The sequence below is a fragment of the Vanacampus margaritifer genome, chromosome 15, assembly GCF_051991255.1.
Source record: "Vanacampus margaritifer isolate UIUO_Vmar chromosome 15, RoL_Vmar_1.0, whole genome shotgun sequence".
Lineage (NCBI taxonomy): Eukaryota > Metazoa > Chordata > Actinopteri > Syngnathiformes > Syngnathidae > Vanacampus > Vanacampus margaritifer.
In genome coordinates this window covers 3,575,975-3,596,663 of record NC_135446.1, presented here as the reverse complement: position 1 = coordinate 3,596,663, position 20,689 = coordinate 3,575,975, and the positions used below count along the sequence as shown (strand labels likewise).

At 40.7% G+C, this 20,689-nt stretch overlaps 1 protein-coding gene across 5 annotated transcripts; it reads left to right on the top strand.

The window, feature by feature from the left end:
• Positions 1 to 546: 546 nt before the first annotated feature.
• Positions 547 to 20,528, top strand: tmpoa (thymopoietin a). 5 transcript variants are annotated; one of them, XM_077545268.1, is made up of 8 exons: positions 547 to 727; positions 812 to 1,110; positions 7,429 to 7,546; positions 7,773 to 7,922; positions 8,868 to 8,968; positions 17,959 to 18,093; positions 18,438 to 18,535; positions 19,727 to 20,528. In XM_077545268.1, the coding sequence occupies exons 2-8, from the start codon at positions 862 to 864 to the stop codon at positions 20,124 to 20,126; spliced, it is 1,251 nt and encodes a 416-aa protein (XP_077401394.1). In that variant the 5' UTR covers positions 547 to 727; positions 812 to 861; the 3' UTR covers positions 20,127 to 20,528. The 5 variants fall into 5 exon arrangements, with proteins under 5 accessions (XP_077401394.1, XP_077401395.1, XP_077401393.1 ...); XM_077545269.1 differs by having other exon boundaries at positions 547 to 1,110; positions 8,871 to 8,968; XM_077545267.1 differs by having other exon boundaries at positions 547 to 1,110.
• The last annotated feature ends 161 nt before the right edge of the window (positions 20,529 to 20,689 follow it).

The following is a 20,689-nucleotide window of genomic DNA, read 5'->3' as shown; positions in this document are numbered from 1 at the left end:
ATAGAATTAAAATAAATTACAGCGCTCACATTTTGAATGCATGCTACTGCAGGGTCTTACTGTCATCTAGTGAAACATTTGGGTGCTGCTAATGTAAAATTTTGGGCCCATTCAATGCCACAAAAAACTTGGATCTATTCCTAGAAATATAAACAGCTACTGACAGATTTTAATCAAAAAATATTTCCCTGCTGTTTACAACAGCAAATTCTAAGCATTGGCATTTGTAAGGCTGTTTTGCAATGCCAATTTGCGGAAATATCTGAAATACCCGCATGTTCGAAATTGTCAATCGATCATTTTAAGAGACAAGTACAGTGGTTATCGTGAGGGATTAGGCCAGGTCGGTCCACGAATAGTGAATTTCTGCATAATTGGCAACTGAAACCACCTTAAAAAGGGATATGCTGCCAATAAGCACTTTACACGAAAAACGCCTCTCCTCTTATTTATTTTTTTACAATCAGAAAGCACACACGCCACTAGTTGCACTAGGGCCAATCACATATTACAGTCTAAAGTCACGCCCTGACGGCCTCATTTCAGCAAGTGGGAGCGGCTTCCTCACACTTTTTGCCAGCGGGCCTTGCTTCCGTTTGCACAGTCCGCGAGTCACAAGCTACATCCTGGAAGAAGCCGCAACTTCCAAGTCCTTTTTCTTACCCTGTGACGCATTGTGCATAGTTGATCAGCTAGAGCGAAGATTCTGCTGTGCGGAATCATTCCAGTAAGAGGCGCCAGTTAGCTGCTCTATTCGCAGTTTACCACCAACCGCTCCTGTTGTGTTTTGTTTTTTTCTTCCCCTCCCTAGCCAGTTCGCGTCGGTTGCTGGAACCCTTTTCCCTGTCTTCGCACGCAGACATGCCGGAATACATGGACGACCCGTCGCAGCTCACCAAGGACAAGCTGAAAAGCGAGTTGTTGGCGCACAACGTGGAGCTCCCGAGCGGCAACCACAATAAAGACGTGTACGTTAAGCTTTATCTAGATAATTTGACCGCGCAAAACAAGAAGCATGACGCCGCCACCACGACGACATTGGACGCCTTCTCGAGTGACGAGGAGCTGCCCCCGCCTGTGGTCTCCAGCAGAAGCCGCTCCTCCGGCAAAGTAAGTACTTTAGCTCAAGTTCGAGCCAAGAAAGCTCATTGAAATATAATAATGCTGCATCTTAAATTGTGCATTATGTTGAAGATGCGGGAAAAGGGAATTCACATTTGGAACAGAATCCAAAGTTAGCTTGAGAAAACGAAAGGAGAACGTTTCCGCTGTTTTAATGTTATCCCTTCAATTAATGAAATTGGAAAGACACAAGCTGTACCACCATATGGAGCAAGTATGACGTGAATGCTTGTGTCCAAATTTGGGTTAAACATTTGACGTTTGGTAATTTTGTGCTATGAAAATTCACTCTAGTCTAAATGTCACATTTGTTGATGGGCTTAAATTTCATGCCAGCTGTCATGACCCTCTGGATGCTTCCATGAGCTTCCCCCACAGTTTTAAACACGGTACTAAACAGCTGATTAGAGGCAACACAATACATCTGCTAAAGATTCTTCCTTCTCCAAGTTTATCAGCGGGCATGGCTGCAGATGGTACTGGGGAGGGGACACGGGATACAAGCCCCCCTATAAAATCTTTGGTACCTACAATATTCTGTTTCCATTAGGTCGTGTATTGCGCCTGCATGGCATATGTTATGCTATAACTAATCATACATGGAAGTTACAGAAGAATGTTGGAATTTTTAGTTCAGTCAGGACGCAACGAACAATCTGCAAAACGTATCCGTCGACGGGGAGTGCTACACTTACAACAAACGGGACATCTACCGGCTGACATCCAATTACTATTTGTCGTTTGTCAACGAGGAAATGACTGTCCGCCGGTAGCCGGACGTCACGTGACTATTCATGAATACACTGCCACATTGGCAGGATAGTAGCAGTGTCACACCAAGGACTTAACAATGGAGAGCAGCAAAAAAGTAGCATTTACAACATTCTGTCCATTGTCCAAGTAAATTCACATCTCACACCGACGTAATGAGATGCACAAGATTGACAGGCTGGATATTACTGATCCCTATGAAGCAGCAGGAGTGCTTTTCCCCCCTCAATCGGAAGATTGGAAGCGTATTCCAGATCTGCAATGTATTTCAATCTCACAAAGGCTTGGAAGGTTCTAACTTCCGAGTGATGATGTTTTGAAAGATACTTTATTGATCCGTGAGGGAAACCCGTTTCTTCAAAAAAAGTGATACAAATTTACATTACCCAATGTGGAAAAACAGTAAACACTAGTATGGACACAATCACTACTGCTTGATATATTTGGAGTTGGTAAAATGCACTGAGTGGTTTTGTGCTGGGCGCTAATTGGCAACATTCCTCTCAAATAATCCCCGGTCAAACAACCGCCTTCATTCTTCAGCTGGAAGCAGCGGCTGGCGTGACTTCTAAATCCAACTGAGCAGACTTTTGCAAACTGGATGTGCTGTCCAGAGATCACATCTAGGTGTCTGCCGCCTTTCTGCAGCCTGATTTATTGGAAACAAACTTATGTTGATGAAGTGCAAGTTTAGTTGTTGTTTTTTTAGGTGACTTTCCTTGCCACATGAATCAAATCCTAATATAATTGTAAATAACACTGTTGGTACTCCGTCCGTCCCTCGCAGATGTGTCTTGTCTTGTTTGGGGAGCCACTTGACATGATGATTGAATGAACTATGAGTGTGAAATTACATGTTATACTACATGTGTTATTTTGGCTGCCTGTGTGGGGTTGCTTGTTCTTTTCACAGCGTGGTTAATGTTTGGAAAGAAATCTGTGTGTACAGGTGGTAAACCATGTGTGTGTGTGTGTGTGTGTGTGTGTGTGTGTGTGTGTGTATGTGTATATATGTATATGTGTATATGTATATGTGTATATATATGTATATGTGTGTGTATATATATATATATATATATATATATATATATATATATATGTATGTGTATATGTATGTGTATGTGTATATGTATATGTATATGTGTATATGTATATATATGTGTATGTGTGTGTGTATATATACATATATATATATACACATGTGTGTATATGTATGTGTACGCGGCCTGTTTAAAAGGGTTCACGGACAAAAGGAGGAAGTAAGTGGCAACCGGTATTTACTTTTTGGAACATACTTGCTGAAGGACCGATTTATCTTTAACAAAGAAAAAGTTTCAGATGAGAGTCGATCCTACGCTGAGCTTCTTGCTAGCTGCCGCTACAACATAATGTGAGTTACATCCTACGAACAAATATCCCTCCCACATCCTACAAACTAACTATATGTTTGTATATATATATGTGTATGTATGTATGTATATGTATGTATATATGTGTATGTATGCATGTATGTATGTATGTATGTATGTTTCAATATAAAAATTATATTAAACTTTTTACAGTGAATATCGACGCAACGAGTCATGTTGTTCTTGTTGCAAAGATATTTTAGATGACGACATAAACATGCTTGTGTGTTTGCTCTCGTTTTCACCTATGTTGTTTTATGGAGGAAATGCTTTAGGCTAAGTGTAGCACCTAGATTGCAGCCCATATGGACCATAAAGTATGGACGGCACTTCTCCATAACTAAGCCCTTTGCTGCTGCGTTATCCATCATGTCTATGTTGACATGTGTGTTTGAGTGATTATAGGAGCCTGCCGGTATCTGAGGAGCTTGAGGTGTAAATGCTGTGTACAAAAATTCATTCCTTGCATTCTTCACATAGTAATGAAACCTGCACAGATTGTCATGCGTGAATGCCTTTTCCCGCTCATAAGGGCACCCGTGGAAGACAAGTGGTTTGTTATGTTTGAAGTCAATAGCTAAATCTAATTTCTTTATTTGCAAACTCCTTGTTCCTCTGTCACGAAATATGAAAATGAAATGAAGAATTTTCCACTTTTTGCTTCATGTTACCTCATCCAGGCTGTAATGTGCTATTGTCAAGGAAAATCTGATGGCGTTTGCGTAAACTTTACTCCATAGAGTTTGCGGGCTCAAGTCCAGCTATGCCCTAATGCTTAAGTTATGTTTTTGAAAGCGAGGGCGTGGTCTGCCAGGGGAGGGAACATGGGATAGTTCTGCGTTTCTCTTTTCCCGCTCTACTCAGCCAGATGGTTGTGATTGCAAAACACTTGGCTGGAGAGCAAATCAAGCTGTGCCCGCCCCCAGTAAATGCCAGAATACAGGTGCTCGTAAAAAAATTAGAATATCCTCAAAAAGTACAATCAGTCAAACTTTCATAGATTAGAGATACACGGCCCACAATTTAAGTGATTTCAATTAGTATTTATTTGCTTATTTTTACATTATTTGGGCTTCCAGCTCATAAAACCCACAAAAATAGGATGTCCATCCATCTTTTTTTTTCATGCAAAAGACTGGGAAGTATGTATGCATGGTGATTTCTTCGCATTATTAAAAAAAATTGACGACATGTTTTCATGGGTTTTATGAGCTGGAAGCCCAAATAATGTAAAAATAAACAAATAAATACTTGAAGTTACTTAAATTGTGGACCCTGAATCTATAATCTATACAATTTTGAATGGAATTACAGAAATTATTCAACTTTTTGAAGATATTCAAATTTTTTGACGAGCACCTGTATTGGGGGAAAAAAAACTCCTGAGGTTTGCCTCTCACATTCATTACATAATGTCGAGTGCTGCAGGTATTAAACCGACAAATTGAACGCAAGTTGCTGGGATTCTTCAGATGGTTTACTGACTTGCAGTTGAATGACGACAAAAAAATGAATACAATTTAGGCCATCCACAGTTATTCTGTTTTAAAGTCGACCATAAACATTTCTTGACAATAATATATTATATGTAGGCTTGGGGAGTAATGGAATATATGTACCGCTGTTATGTAATTAGATTTTTTTTTTTTTTTTAACGTAACTATTCCGTTACAGTACAGGAAAAAAACATGTACAGTAATGGACTATAAGCCGCTACTTTTTTCACTTGCATTCGACCCTGCGGCCAATACAAAGTAGGGCTGGGCGATATGGCCCAAAAAATAAAATCTTGATTTTCGCAGTCATTTGGGACAATTATGATTTTACTCGCTTTTAATCTAATAAACCCAACAAACATTTATTTAAAGATTTCATTTATTAAAAAATAATTCCTGTGCAAAATGTTCAGACACAATAATGTATACTGATTCTAGATCAGTATTAACATGGATTTAACATTCATAGTTTGTGCTTAAATGCCACAATTAAGTAGTTGGTAGCTATTGTACTAGACATGCTTTGTAAACCACCCACCAGCATTCTGCCATTTATGCAAAATTTCAACTCACAAAAGCATCTGGATCTAACAGAACATAAGAACAACAGCTTTAAATAATCCAGAACAAAATTTTATTTCACGATTTAGCTGATTGTCAACGATTGTATTTTCAATGTATGTATTTCAACAATGTATCGAATTAATTCGATTTATTACCCAGCCCTAATACAAAGGTGCGGCTTATCCATCAGATCTCAATGGGGCGCACTATGAAAGAAGCGCAAGAGCATCAGGCAGAGCAAAACAAACCAAGTGAGGCCAAATACAGTAGGAGAGACGGAACAAGAGCGAGACAATTTGCGCCATCATTATTGGAAAAGTAGTGGGAACCCGGTGCAGTAACATTAAAACATCTGTGGCTTACAGTCGGGTGCGGCTTATATGTGTAACAAACTTGAGTACTCCCCAAGTTTAGCTAGCGCATCTTCTAGTCAGGTGCGCCTTATAGTCCAGAAATTACTGTAATCAGATTACAAATACATTTATTGGACATGTTGGCGTCGTGACGGGCACGTGGCCTGTTTAAAAGGGTTCACGGACAAAAGGAGGAAGTGAAGTAAGTGGCAACCGGTATTTACTTTTTGGAACATACTTGCTGAAGGACCGATTTATCTTTAACAAAGAAAAAGTTTCAGATGAGAGTCGATCCTACGCTGAGCTTTTTGTTAGCTGCCGCTACAACATAATGTGAGTTACATACTACGAACAAATATCCCTCCCACCAATTCACCATACACAATATGGCTAAACTTGTGACTGGGATAAAAGTTCATTTGCAGTTAACATCACGCATGGTCATCCTCATAGCATTATTAGTGCATGCGTGCATGTGGTGAAATTAGCTACCATGGAATGTGCTTTTAAAAGCATAATTTGTCCCTTTTCCTCTCTATTCATTGGATCTGTCTATTTATAAGGTGCTTTTCAGTGACAGTGAGTTTGAAAACAGCATATGGCCTTCAATCAATCAATCAACCTATCTATAGCTTACATGCTTTTTAATGGATGTCAATTACACAATGATTTTTTCTATTGGTAGGCTTTTAGCAGGTAACTGTAACGGAATGCACTTTAAAAGTAACCCTCCCAACCCTGGTTATATGAGACCTCACTAGTATAAACATGACATGACAAATGCCCGCCCCATAGATGGTTAAAAACAGTTGGATTTTGCTGTTTAATTGATTATCCACAAATGCAATATTAGCGGAAATTATGTTGTGTTTACTTTACTGGGTGGGGGCGCTGGGTGTATTTGAGATTAATGTAGGCTCGACGTTTCCTTCCAGCGAGTAAAGTAAAGTTTAACACCCGAGACACACTGCAGTTGTAATCTGATACATCTGATTAATGGAACAGCTGTGTGAATGTGCACCTCTGAAGGGACACGACAATGCTGGCTTCTCGTGTTAACCCTCTGCACTGATTTCTCGTGAAGGTTGTTTGAACGCAGTTTGTCTGTTTTTTAACATAGAGTACTTCACAACCGCATCTACGCAGAGAAGTAACGAGAGAATGGGGAGAGGTAGAAGAGTGTAGCTCGATGGAAACGTGAGGCCAACATTCTTAAGGAAATGAAGTGCAAACTTAACATTCTGCAGCTGGTTTATAAACTCAAACCCCTCTTGGTGTGTTATCGGTTGACCATGTGCTGAAGATTTTTGGCGCTTGAAAACATGTCTCAGAGAGTGAACTTTTGAAAAATGCTTTAGTGCGGTGAGCAATTCCATTCTTTGAGGGCCAGAGCCCTGCAGGATTTAGACGTTTCGCTTCTCCAAGAAGGATCAGCTCATCAGAAAGTTGTGCAGAAGCCTGATTTTGATCATTTGAATCAGGTGTGTTGGAGGAGGGAACAATCTAAAACTTGGAGTATGCCTACACTTTCTAAACGATTTGTGGACAGAAGAAGCAGTTCATCTAATTTTGTTCCTGCCGTTTTAAAATTTACATTTCAATGCCACAAGGAAGACAAATGGAACTGTCCTATGCTTAACATCGACATGGTGACAGGAAGAACCAAGTTGCTTCTCGCTTGAATGCTAAACCACACTCACGTTTTCTTCACAGAAAGCACCCAGAAAAACGGACAAGATTTGGCCAGACGAGTTGGACGTGACCACCCTGACTGATGACTACCTAAGGGACGAGCTGCTCAAACATGGAATCGATGCTGGCCCAATTGTGGGTGAGTCCACATTTCACCAATGGCGAGCTCCCCCCAAATGGCATCACACACTGCAACGATTGTGTGACTTACTGTACTTAGCAGTTAGAAAGCAGTTTTGTTTTTGTATTATAATATAAGTTTGAGTATTAATAATAATTCTTAACATTTAAGAACATTCAACATTATGAATTGCGTTGATCAATTTTTTTATCGTTTTTCTTGTCATCCCGCTTTACCTTTGCAGCATCAACGCGTAAAGTGTATGAAAAGAAGCTGCAGAAGCTACTTGATGACGGCCCTGCACAGGCCACCATAACAAAGATCGTGGTCACAGAGATCCAAGTTAACCACAATGGCAACTCTGAATCGGATCTCTACAGCGACAAGGAGGACGGTAAGCACAAGCACAAGCACACCACACGATGACAGCAGTGTGTGACCTTACCGTCACTGGCTATGACCAAAAGTGTAAATTCAAAGGGGATTTATAGATTAATGGCCTAGTAGATATATTGATTGGCAGGGCATCTGCCGCATGCAGTTGGCTGTTGAGAGAGAGGACATGCTTACATTTGTTCTTTTTTTCTACATTTAGAACAAACACGAATTGCACAGCCAAGTGAACAAACATTGTTCGCTCCCAACTCTGAAGTCCATTGCCCGGTTGACATTTGGTGATTGCAACGATGTGTTTTCTTCATTAGTTGATGATGTAGCAACAATTGACCCATGCTGACATTTGCACACCAGGTTCAGTACTTTTTCTCAACCGTTCTGACTGGCCATGGCTGTTTTTGTACCTGTGCTGATTTGTTCTTTATTGGTCATTGTGCCAACCGCTACGGTGAACGGTGAGCTGCTTTATCTCAAGCATGCTAAGAATAATGAGATAAAAATTAAGTCACATCACGAGCCTGTTAATGTCACAAAAGTGTTTGTCATCATTGCTGTCATTAAGAAAGCAATCCTGCTGGGAATTAAAGCAGTTTTTTCTTTTCACAAAAAAAAATGAACATAAATCCAGTACATGTGCATATACGCAATGCAAATATCAATCAAAAGTAATTTGAATCACGACTTGTGTCATGGGACAAATTAAACTCTCATCTCAAGGCACCACTATTTCCAAAGACTCCTCCCAAAGGCGTAAAATGATGGCACCGTTGAGTTTTGCAAAGCGATTTGTAGACGCATTCCTCAACTGTCAGAGAGAGAGAGAGATTGATTGAAATGGTGGCTGTTTTGCATTGTGCTAAGAGCTTCGTTTCATATACTGACTCTCGACCGAGGTGAAGTTTTGTATCCAAATAGACTGTGTGTCTGTTTTTGGATGTCACAGCAGAACTGGAGCCTGAGCCCATTCCAGTGGTGGAGAGGCCAGTTCGGAGCAGAGGGAAGCCGCCAGTCACTACTCGCACTCACAGCGGCCAGCACAAGACTGTAAGTAGTTTACTGGTTATTTCTTTACCTGATTGATGGATTTCTGTCAAAGCTGCTCTCATTTCAGGCCGCATTGGTTTCCTGTCATACTTGCAAATGTATATTGTTACTGTCTAATTTTCCGAGCTTTTGCTTTCATTGTTCTACAGGCTCTGATGGGGTAGTTTTACTGTTAGCGTTGGTTTTCATTCTTGATGGGAGAAGCTTCAAAACAATTAAGACTCTTAGAGATGCTAAATACGAACCGCTTGATATTTACGCATGCTTTATTTACAAACAGTAAATGGTTACAGACCTAATTCAGGGGTGGTTTGGCGGCCTTTGGCTCTCGTCTGTCTTTTGCGGATGACCCGCATGCCGATACCATGCATGCCTTCATTTATTTTGACCATCAGTATTTGCTGGCTGAAGCTTACCAAACTTACCAGCTCAGTAGCCTAGTGTTGGAGTGTCCACCCTGAGACTGGGAGGTTATGGGTTCAATCCCTGGCCGGGTCATATACCAAAGACTATAAAAATGGGACCCATTTGCCTCTCTGCTTGACAATCAGTATTAAGGGTTGGAATTGGGGGGTTAGATCACCAAAATGATTCCCGAGCGCGGCCCCTGCTGCTGCTCACCGCTCCCTCTGGGGATGGGTCAAATGCGTAGAATGAATTTCGCCCCACTTAGGTGGGTGTGACAATCAGTGGTACTTTCACTTTTAACTCTAACTTTACAATCAGCACCTCCAAAAATCCGTTGACATGGGTCTGGTGGAACATTTGTGCATTTGAGCACTTTGTATTGAGACTTGTATAATGAAGTATATTATAGTATAATACAAACAGTGTCAAAGTTTTCTCCAAAAGGAATCTTTGCTTTACCCTCTGAGAAATGGGTCGAAATCTTGCTCGTCCAGACAGGACTTGGTAGAGACGCTGCTCCTCATCATCACATGTGTAGATATCCGCATTATGCTCAGTCTGGCAACTCCTTCAGTCTTCTGATAGACAATTAAATTAGAATAAAAGATAAAGAGGGACTTATCACCTTGAATTGTTGATTCATATTTTCTGTGGTTTAGTTTAGGGCTGGGCAATACATCGATATAAAAATTATGTCGATATATTTTTAAACGGGATATGGAATTAGACAATTTTGTCTATATCGATATAGTTCAAAGTACCTCTCTACATCAAACATTCTTGTGGAACAATTGCCATAAGTGCATATTCCTTAAAGATGGAAAAAGTGATGACACTGCAGCAGTGTGTAACAGTAGCTTCGTTGTTTGTTGTATGTTACATTGCTTTGTTATTTAACAGTTTTTTTTAATCTTGTAGTTTAGTAGTAGTAGTAGTACCACTTGAATGTCAACATGTGTACTGGACCAGTACCCAGCCGGCGAACCTACACATGCGAGTAGTTGTTAGGCTTCTGTAGCTCAGGGAAGCTAATTGGCTACAAACATGATGTCCCCGCGGAGCTCAAAAGAGGGAGAAGAGGATGCCGCTCGGAGGTAAAGTGCCGGAACAAGAAAAGACGCTTTAAGCCCACTTTTCACCACTCATCACTGGTAATGTAAGATCCATCTTTAACGAGACAAACAAGCTAACGGCGCTACCACGACATCAAAGTAGCGGGAATGTAGCTTGATGCTCTACTGTGAGACGTGGCTAACGGAGCTAACTGTGGACTTCAATGTGGGGCTGGACAGCTTCCAACTTTTAAGAGCGGACAGGATGCAAGACAGCGGTAAGAAGAAGGGAGGGGGGCTTGCTGTGTTTGTGAATAAGTGGTGCAACCCTGGCCATATTAATATGAAGAACACTCTCTGCAGTAGGGACATTGAACTGCTGGCCGTTAGTATGCGGACATACTATCTGCCGAGGGAACTCTCGCATGTCATCGCGATCGTAGTGTATGTTCCCCCTTCTGCAAATACTAACACGGCCAGCGCGGCTCTCTACTGTGCTGTGAGCAGCCTGCAAACACAGCTTCCACAAGCCCGCCTCCTGATAGCGGGTGACTTTAACCAACCAACCAACCAGCCTCTCCCTCCTCTACATTGGCAACTTTCAGCCAGTATGTCACCTGCCACACCAAATAAAATAAGACCCTTGATCTCTTTTATGCCAAAATCAAGGAGGCATACACATCCTCACCCCTTCCTTCTCTGGGGAGATCCGACCATGATCTTGTGTATGTTCTCCCTGTGTACAAGCCTTTAGTACACAGACAACCAGCCACGACCTACACAAGGAAGATGTGGTCCGAGGAGGCTGTGGAGACATCGAAAGACTGTTTTGAGTCCACGATGTGGGATGTGATGACCACGGGGAGGACATTGACAGTCTAACCAGCTGTGCGACGGACTACATTAGCTATTGTGTTGACGCTACCATTCCTGTTAAGACTGTAAGACAGTTTTTGAACAACAAACCGTAGATCACTCCTGCTATAAAAATTATCCCTTTTTTTATTTTTATTTTTTATTTAATTTATTTAATTTATTTATTTATTTTTCAGGAGAGCTCAGTATTGTTCATTCGATTTGACATCATCATTGCTCTCCTTTTTAAAAAAATAAAATAAAATAAAATAAAACGTTTTTTTTTCTTTCTCTTTTTTTTTAAATATATATACATATATATATATATATTTTGTATGTGGGTGAGCATGTGCGTGCGTGTGTATGTGTGTATTCATCAGTTCACCTAAAGCCCATTTAAAAAAAAAAAAATCCCATACTAATAATATAATATAATAATAAATTGCCAAATGCAGAAACATCAATGTAAGTTATCACGATGTAGTGGCTCTCGCTAACAGACAGAATTAAGTAACCAGAATTAGGTTAAAAAATTCTATATACGTAGACCATGTTTCTATAAATTTTGATATTTGTTTTTTATTTGAGGCAGATATTTTTTCCATTAAAATGTGATTTATGAGGAGGTTAGACCATTGGTCGATATTCAGAGTTTGTTTATTTTTCCAGTTAACAAGAATAGTTTTTTTAGTGATAGTAAGGGCTACAAGTGTAGATTGAAATTGTTTATGTGGTAAGTCAGTTGTTGTTAGGTCACCTAGCAAACACAAGTTTGGAGATAAAGGTATCCTACAGTCCAAAATAGCGGAAAGTTTTTCTAAGACTTTAGTCCAGAAATACATAACCGGAGTACATAACCATAAAGCATGAACATAAGTGTCTGTAGTGTTTTGTAAATATTGGAGACAAATGTCGGAGTCTGAGAGTCCCATTTTCTTAATCATATATTGAGTAATGTATGTTCTGTGAATAATTTTATATTGGATAAGTTGTAAATTTGTGTGTTTTGTCATTTTAAATGCGTTTTCACAAACTTGAATCCAAAAGTCAGATTCCGGTGCTATAAACAAGTCTGTCTCCCATTTCGAGATGGGTAAAGACATTTTATCAGTACAGACGCTACCCAACTTACGAACGAGTTACGTTCCGAGCGATCGTTCGTAAGGTGAATTTGTTCGTAAGTTGCTTCAGTGCTATATTTTGTATTATAATTTATGTTTAAAGAGAATACGTACAGTACTGTACTACGTATGTTAGAGAGAGAGAGCGAGAGACACACAGTATGTACATGTACGTAATAAGATAAATAAAATGAAGTTTAACTTACTTTTGGAAGATGTACTCGATGCTTAAGGATTTGATGGAGGAGGAGGAAGAGGAGGATTTTATATCATGAGAGGTTCTTCGTCGTCGCTGGAATGGGCTTCAAAAGTTACTTCCTCCTCCGTAACTTCAATGTAGGAAGAAGTTGAGGGTCGCAGAGAAGAAGATGAGGGTTGATGAGTATCTTCCTTGGAGGATTTACTAGAAACTGGCCGAAAGAAGCGATCTAACTACGATTGCACAGTTTTCTTCTTTTTTCATCATGATGCGGTAGCACTGTATGCAACCTTTGTGCAACGTTCAATAGTTGGGTCTTGCTGCTCGAAGAGTGCGATGGATTTATCTATGAGCGACAGGCGTTTCTTCTTCTTCCTCCTCCTCGACACGTTGCTGAGCCTCCAATGCTGGGTGAGCTCTCACAGCGCCAAGCGTCGGTATAAGCGGCGGAAAGAAGCACTACAGTACTCGGAAAAAGGTGCGCAATAAAAAATCTAACTTACAGCATCTCTTTCCGAACATTTTTTGACATGCGGGCATGCGCGCAGACATGTTCGTATGTACCGTTGTTCGTAACTTGAATGTTCGTAAGTAGGGGAGCGTCTGTATATGAAAGTAACTTATATATTTTTGAAAGTTTTTTTGTTGTTGTCGGAGAAAGCTTGTGAATATCTTTAGCTAAAACAGGCGGTTGGAGCGTACCCCAAAGTGTTGGAATTTTTTTCTTTATCATATTTTTAACTTGTAGATAATGTAAAAAAATTCCGTTTTTTTATATTGTATTTTTGGAGCAAGGATGTATATGATATAAACATATTATCTGAGAAGAGTTGGTGGAGATGTGTAATTCCTTTCTGCTCCCACACACCTAAATAAAACGGTAATAAAAAATTATCCTAAAAAAAAGAGATCTGCTTTTAAACTGAGGGACAAGGGAGCAGATGAGGATGGTGCAGAGGCAACTGAGGAGGAAGATCAGAGCGGGGAAGAGTAGCTACAGGAGAAGGATGGAAGAACAACTACAGCACAATGTCAGCAGCATCTGGAGGAGTTTGAAAACAATATCTGGTCACAGTAACCTCAGACCAGTGCGGGACAAGGATCAGGAGTGGGTGAATGACTTGAATAGATTTTTTAATCGGTTTGACCAACCATCAAACACCCTCCCGACCCAACCAACCAACTCTGCTGCAGCTTCTTCCCCCACCTAGTCAGAGGACCCTCTTTGTATCCAGCGTGGCTTGCTCTACAGCACAGGTTGAGAAAGAATTGTCAAGGCTCAAGGTCAAGAAGGCTACTGGTCCGGATGGCTTAAGCTCAAGGCTTTTCAAGTCCTGCGCAAGGCAACTGTGTGGGATTGTGGAGCATATTTTCAACATGAGCTTGAAGCTGAAAAATGTGCCACTGCTGTGGAAGACATCTTGCGTGGTACCGGTGCCCACGTCATCTCGGCCTAGTGACTTCAACCACTAACAACCAGTAGCCGTGACATCCCACCTGGCAAAGACCCTGGAGAGACTGGTCCTCCACCACCTGCGCCCCCTAGTGAGTACATTGGCAGCCCCACGGCAATTTGCCTTCCAGCAGGGAATTGGAGTTGAGGACGCCGTCATCTTTCTTGTCCAGAGATCCCTTTCTCATCTGGAGAGGCCCGGAAGTACTGTGAAAATCATGTCTAGGATTTCTCCAATGCTAGATCTCCTAAGGGACAAACAGGAGCTCAAGGGGTTTTGCCACCAGCTAACAATATGGGTTCTGGACTTTCTCACCAATAGGCCGCATTATGTGAAGACGAGCGGCTGTTTGTCTAATACAGTGGTCTGCAGTACGGGGGCGCCTCAAGGGACTTTTCTAGCGCCTCTACTGTTAACCATTTACACAGCCGACTTCTCACATCACACGACGAACTGTCACCTGCAAAAGTTCTCGGACAACTCCGCCATCGTTGGTCTCATCAACAATGGAGATGAGACAGAGTACCGAGAACTGAACAAGAACTTTCTGGCCTGGTGTAGGGAAAATCGCCTCCAGATTAATGCATGAAAAACTAAGGACCTGGTGGTGGATTTTCACCTGACTAAAGGTAATTATAACCCACCCCCTTCCGGTGAACATCGAGGGAATAGACATTGAGATCTACTGAGATCTAGAAGTACTTGGGTGTTCACCTTAATAGGAACCTGGACTGAACTGACAACACTCAGGCTCCGTACTAAAAGGGACTGAGTAGACTACACCTGCTATGTAGACTGAGGTCCTTTGGTGTGCGGGAAGGACTTAAGAACCTTCTATGACTCTGTGGTGGCCTCAGTCTTTTTTTATGGTGTGGTCTGCTGGAGCAGCATAATCTCAACTGCGGAGAGGAAGAGACTGAACAAATTGGTGAAGAAGGCGGGCTCTATTCTGGGCTCCAGTCTCGAGACGGTAGAGGTGGTAGGCAACAAGAGAATGGTGACAAAGCTGTCATCTATCCGGGGTAACGCCTCCCACACACCCTCTGCGGGACTATCACCATTACTGCTAGGCTTCTTCACCCACGCTGTAACAAGGAAAGGTACCAAAGGTCCTTCGTACCCGCTGCTGTTAGATTTCATAATCAGCTGTACTCTCGGTAGACCATTGATATGATGTGATGTTTTAATTTCAAATTCAACAAATGTGATGACGATGCCATCTATTTGCGCTACTGTGTTTCTCTGTTTTTATTTAACTATAGGCTACATAAGTATTTTTTGTGATACATATTATTAATATATATGTGATGATGTGTATTGCTGCTGGTAACGCTGTGAATTGATCCACTGTGTGATAAATAAATGTGCATCTTATCTTATAACATTCAAAAAACGAAAGATATAGTAGTAAATAATATTTTGTCTGTATTGTGGTGTGGCTGGAGAACATACCATAAATGACACAGCTGGGTTATATTAGAATTTATCCTCACACTGCAAAATAATTGTTTGTTTGTTTTATGCTGAGTACAGTGTGGACACTCCCAGACAGTGTAGAGTGAGCCACCGGGTTCTTTCTCAAATCTCTTTTAGCAAGCAACATGCTGTATGTCAGACAGAAAGCACATGATGTGGATTAGCTGTTTCCACGGCATACCAGAGTCTTTTCACAGCTGACTTTTCCTTATGACTCTGTCTGCTCTCGATGTCTTATTTTTCAGGGGTTGGCCACGTTTCATTATGCAGAAAGGCCCTTTTTTTTTTCATTCTTCTGATTTTGTCTGAGCAACTTCTGCTCATACATGTTTGTTTGTTTGTTTGTTTTATTCAAACAAAAATTGGAATGTTGGATGAAACATATTTAGGCTTTTGTTTTTCTTTCTTCATTCTGAACCAGACGTTTTCATTATACCATGTTGGGCTAAATCATTCTGTGCTTTTGAGAAAAAGTGACTTCAAAGCGCCAGAGCATTGCCTGCTAACCTGAAACTGTGATGGCTGACAGATAGTGGAGAGAGAAACTTGTTGTAGCCTTTTACCATCAGCATTTGCTGGCTGAAGCTACCAAGCTTACAATCAGCACCTCCAAATCAGTTGACTTGGTCTGCCTTTTACACCGTACGCAACTTAAAGGGGAAGTCAACCCCCAAAAAAGTTGTTTTTGACAATATGTTCTATGCAGCCCCACTGGTCTAAATATGGTATTCTGATTAATATTGTGTTAATGGAATATGAGTTAAGCAGCAAAATCCATCCGATTTTATCCATCTCAGGGAGTGGCCATTTTGCCACTTGCTGTGGACTAAAGATGGTATCAATGTTGCTCAGGTCTCAGGTAACAACCAATCACAGCACAGCTTCAGAAAACTGGTTAGCCGTGATTGGTTGTTGAGCCCTGAGCATCTTTGATGTCATCTTCAGTCGACAGCAAGTGGCAAAATGGCCACCCCCTGAGATGGATAAAAAAAATGGCTGGATTTTGCTTCATAACTCATATTCCACTAATGTAAAATTCATCAGAATGTCATGTTTAGACTAGAGAGGTCACAGATAACATATTATTGTCAAGAAATGTTTAAGGTTGACTTCCACTTTAAATCTCATGACCGTCCCTCCTCACTGCACTTGTACCTGCCTGTCCTTGACATCTGTATTTTTTCGAAGAGTAAAAATAGTCAGGACAGCGTGTTAAAAATGTTCTGCTGGAGCTTGTCTGCTTGCGTCTTCTGCTTGCTCTCGAACCAGCAGGTTTGAAAGCCAACGTTGATCTTTGATCCAAGTTGAATTTGTCCACTAAGTGCCCTATTTCAAGCCTCTTCACATCTACATTTTGCTTCTGTGAAAATTTCACTATACAATATTTGGAATCTGAAATAAGTTTTTTGCCACAGACATTTGTGCATTCACAAGACTGTCACGCCATCATTTGGCTGTGCTGGAACTAATGAATATGCATGATTCATAACATTCTTATCATGAATTTGCACCCTCACGTTGGGGAAAAGACCTCAACATGCCTGCCCCCATGAGCTATAATAATTACGCCATTGGTTCTTAATCTTGTTGGAGGTACTGGACCCAACCACTTTCATTTGTATGTGTAAAAAATGTTGTCGAACCACCTTGTGTTTGAAACCCATTTAGTTCCAACATAAACAAGTGGAAACCAAGGATCTTCTCAACACAGCTCTGCTTGAGGTCAGCTTTGTTTTTCTACAAGAACGTATTTAAGCTCATTTTAACATTCAATGTGATCACTGCACAAAGTCCAATTTGCCGACACAGTGCACCCCACAACCAGTTTTTAATGCCCTCCCAATTTCTGATGGTGTTATACAGTAGGTTCCTGAGCCAAAAAGAAAGGGTTTCACATCTTTGACACCAGCAGTTAGGGTGTGTTGAACTCCCATTTGACTGTTTGTGCTTCCATCTTCTTATCTAACATGGTGGTACGATCTGCTTTCTTCAAGCAGAAGAGCCGGCCTGAGGAACAAATCCCTCTGCCAGCTGCCAATCAATCCAAGCCTTTCTCCCCTCGGGTTTGCCAAACAAAAACGGATCCTGTTACTTTTTGACTTTTTGGCCTGCCTGCGATATTCCGCCGATTAGGAATGAGGAGTCCCATTGGTCTGAGTGGTTTGAATCCAAGGTTGGCGGTGGGACTGCAGGGGAACATTTAAACTTTGACAACTGTGATGGCACCATTACTTTCCTCTGCATTACATTTTCACCTAACGTGACACGTAAAGCTAAGAGGGTCTGTTTGGGGGTGGTGAAGGTACTCGCACATGGTTACTTATGGTGAATATATGAAATGGTGTTTGTTCACACACAGCTGTTGGTTGGCTGTCGGGACAGTTGTCTGGCAGCTGGGTGGTTCAACCTGACAAACGTTTTTCAGCAGGAGTGTGGGTCTCCAGATGGCCTGCAGAGTAAAAGGAGACAGCAGAAAATCACAAGCTTCCTTTCCAAAGGCAGCCCCGTAAAGAAGCACAGTAACGCGTCCTCGTTGCTCAAGGATATAGCAGTGACACAGGTGTGCAGTCCCATACTGGCATCTCGAGAGTAGAGCTGGTTTTACTAGGTTGTGGAAGCCACATCCAATTCAACTTTAAGCACAAAGCTGAACATGGTGGTTGGAGCAGGTTGTTTTGGAAAAAAAAAAAATATATATATATTTTATTTTTTTTATTTTTGTAGTGGACACCCGGTGATGTATCCAAATATTTATATATATACATTTATACATATATATACATTTGTTAGTTCAGCCATGCACTCGCTGTGATTTGTGACTTTAGTGTGGAAATTATGCTTAAAGTTCATCAGGTCGCTGACCACTGTTCACCAACATAAATGAATGGGACATTGTCTCTTTAGGTGGAGAAGATAGCAGCCAGTGACCAAACTCCCAAAGTGAACAACAACGATGTTCTTAAAGAGCTGTTTGCCAATGATGACAGTCCCACAAGAATCATGTAAGTACAAAGTAGTTAGAAATAGATTCAAAATGCCATGGAAACCACATAAGATTTTTAGCTTGCCTAGTTGTCAGAAAAGTAAACTACACGGTAATTATAACTCATCATGTCAACATCACACGAAGTTGCCTTTAAGACTTCCCCATTTTACTAAATCAAATCTCAGATTTTCCACTGAACTTACATTGAAATAGATAATATGCTGTTTGAAATTCATATTGGTCAAGCTCCCACATTTTTTTAAATAATTTAACTCCACTCTAAATGTTGCTGTGCATATGGTCTGTTATCGGTATTTTAGATGAGAAGGAAAAAAAAAGGTCAAGTTTAATTATTTGAACGTGCATGGTACTTCTTGTGGATGGTCTTCACTATTTTTCATTCATGTGGCACAGTTGAAGACTGTTAGGCAACATGTATTTCTTTGGCATACATTAGCAAAATAATACAGACGTTTATTTCTACACTTTTGTTCAATAATAAAAAATAGAAACAAAATCAGTTTTGGTGGTTTTAAAAAGGATATCAATTTGATATGCAGTTAAGCAGATTTGCCACATCTGGTCATTTTAAAACTTAAGTTTCATACCTTTTCACATCAATACTCAAAATGATGATTTAATGTGATTCGACATAAATTAATCCTTTAGTGTCCAAACACGCCCCAGCTCACACGCTCGCTCCTGTTTTTGACTATTAACCACAGAGGATAGAGCATGCACAGAAAGCCAGCTCTCCAGTGTCCGTTGGATGAAAGTTTGTTTGTTTGTTTTTTTGCCCTGTGCTGCATCTGTTTTGCTTTGTTTTGAATGTTTGTTTATGCATTTTGTTTTTGGGGAGGACTTGTTTTTAAACTAATTAAAGCACTTTGAGTTGCATTTTTTTGTATTAAAAGTGCTATACAAATAATGATTGATTGATTGAAAGTTAGTAGTGCATGCAGATAACTTTGGTTCTCAATCAGTTTGGCGTCTGACTTCTAAAAGGTTACGGCCAGATTTAGATGTAAGCATTCATTTGAAAAGTTTGGTTTCAATCCATTTATTATTAGTATTTTTTCTGCTTGGAACTGTGGCTGTCTTATCACAATATTTGATTGCATTTAATTTAAAGCATTTGTGTCTGTTTAGTAATAGCTGCAAGTTGTCATCAACAGACATGAACCAGAAGTCTTTTGTTTTTTTTTAGGGCCACTTGTAGACGACCAATCCGAGGTGCCGCCGGGCGGCCAGTCCTCTCCAGCGATCTCTGGAATGTTGAAAGCTCTCCTCAATTCTCTACCAAAACTATCAGCAGCTCCAGCTCTACTTCCTACACAGAGAGCCGCCTTATCAACAGAGGCAACAGCTTGCCAAACTCCTCCTCCTCCAAAGCCTTGTCCAGCACAAGCACATCCATGCTTCTGTCTGCACCTCCCCCTACTGGCCCAACCACTGTAGTGTGCCCAGGCTTGGCTTTGTGGAAAAAGGTGATCGGGCTGGCACTCGTGGCTGTTTTCGTATTCCTAATTTACCAAGCCATGGAATCCAATGGCCACAACCCATTCGCACCAGTTTACTCCGAGGAGGCCAGTGGCAGCAAAGCATAGTTTGTGGTGAATGTAGTGAGGGAGGATTGTTTTGATCATAACATTTATCTGTGAATTACCATTAGTCTTTTTTTTCCCATAGGTGGTCTGAAACCATCATTGTCCACATTGTTTCCTCTCTTTTTTCCTCAGACAAAAACCTCAAATACCATAACTGATGTTGACTCACTAATACTGTATTTTATTTTTTACTTGCATTGTGTGATTGAATGTACTGTGGATGAGAGATTCCTTCTTATGCTTGCCTTTTGAGTGCAAGTCTTAGTAGTTGTAGCCTTGAAGATAAGTGAGGTTTTGTACTTGAGCCAGCTTTTTAGGCTTATTATCCAAATGTAGTTTAAGCCTTATAAATATTTTTCTTAAATGTTCCCTTTAATAAATGTGTTATTGCATTCTGCCAAAGTGTGCATTCATGTCACAATTATTGAAATACAGTGTTGAATGTACTCAAAATGAACAATGCCTAAACGTGACATAGTTGTCATCTTTGGTAGCTCCTCCATACTGCTGTCTTTGGTGTGCATTTTATAGATGTAGCTTTGGAATGTGGGAGGAAACCGGAG

Excerpts from the sequence above, each read along its gene's own strand:
- tmpoa (XM_077545268.1), top strand. The coding sequence starts at position 862 with ATGCCGGAATACATGGACGACCCGTCGCAGCTCACCAAGGACAAGCTG. Across the intron at positions 1,111-7,428 it reads GAAGCCGCTCCTCCGGCAAA|AAAGCACCCAGAAAAACGGA; the intron begins GTAAGTACTTTA and ends TTTTCTTCACAG. Across the intron at positions 18,094-18,437 it reads AGGATATAGCAGTGACACAG|GTGGAGAAGATAGCAGCCAG; the intron begins GTGTGCAGTCCC and ends TTGTCTCTTTAG.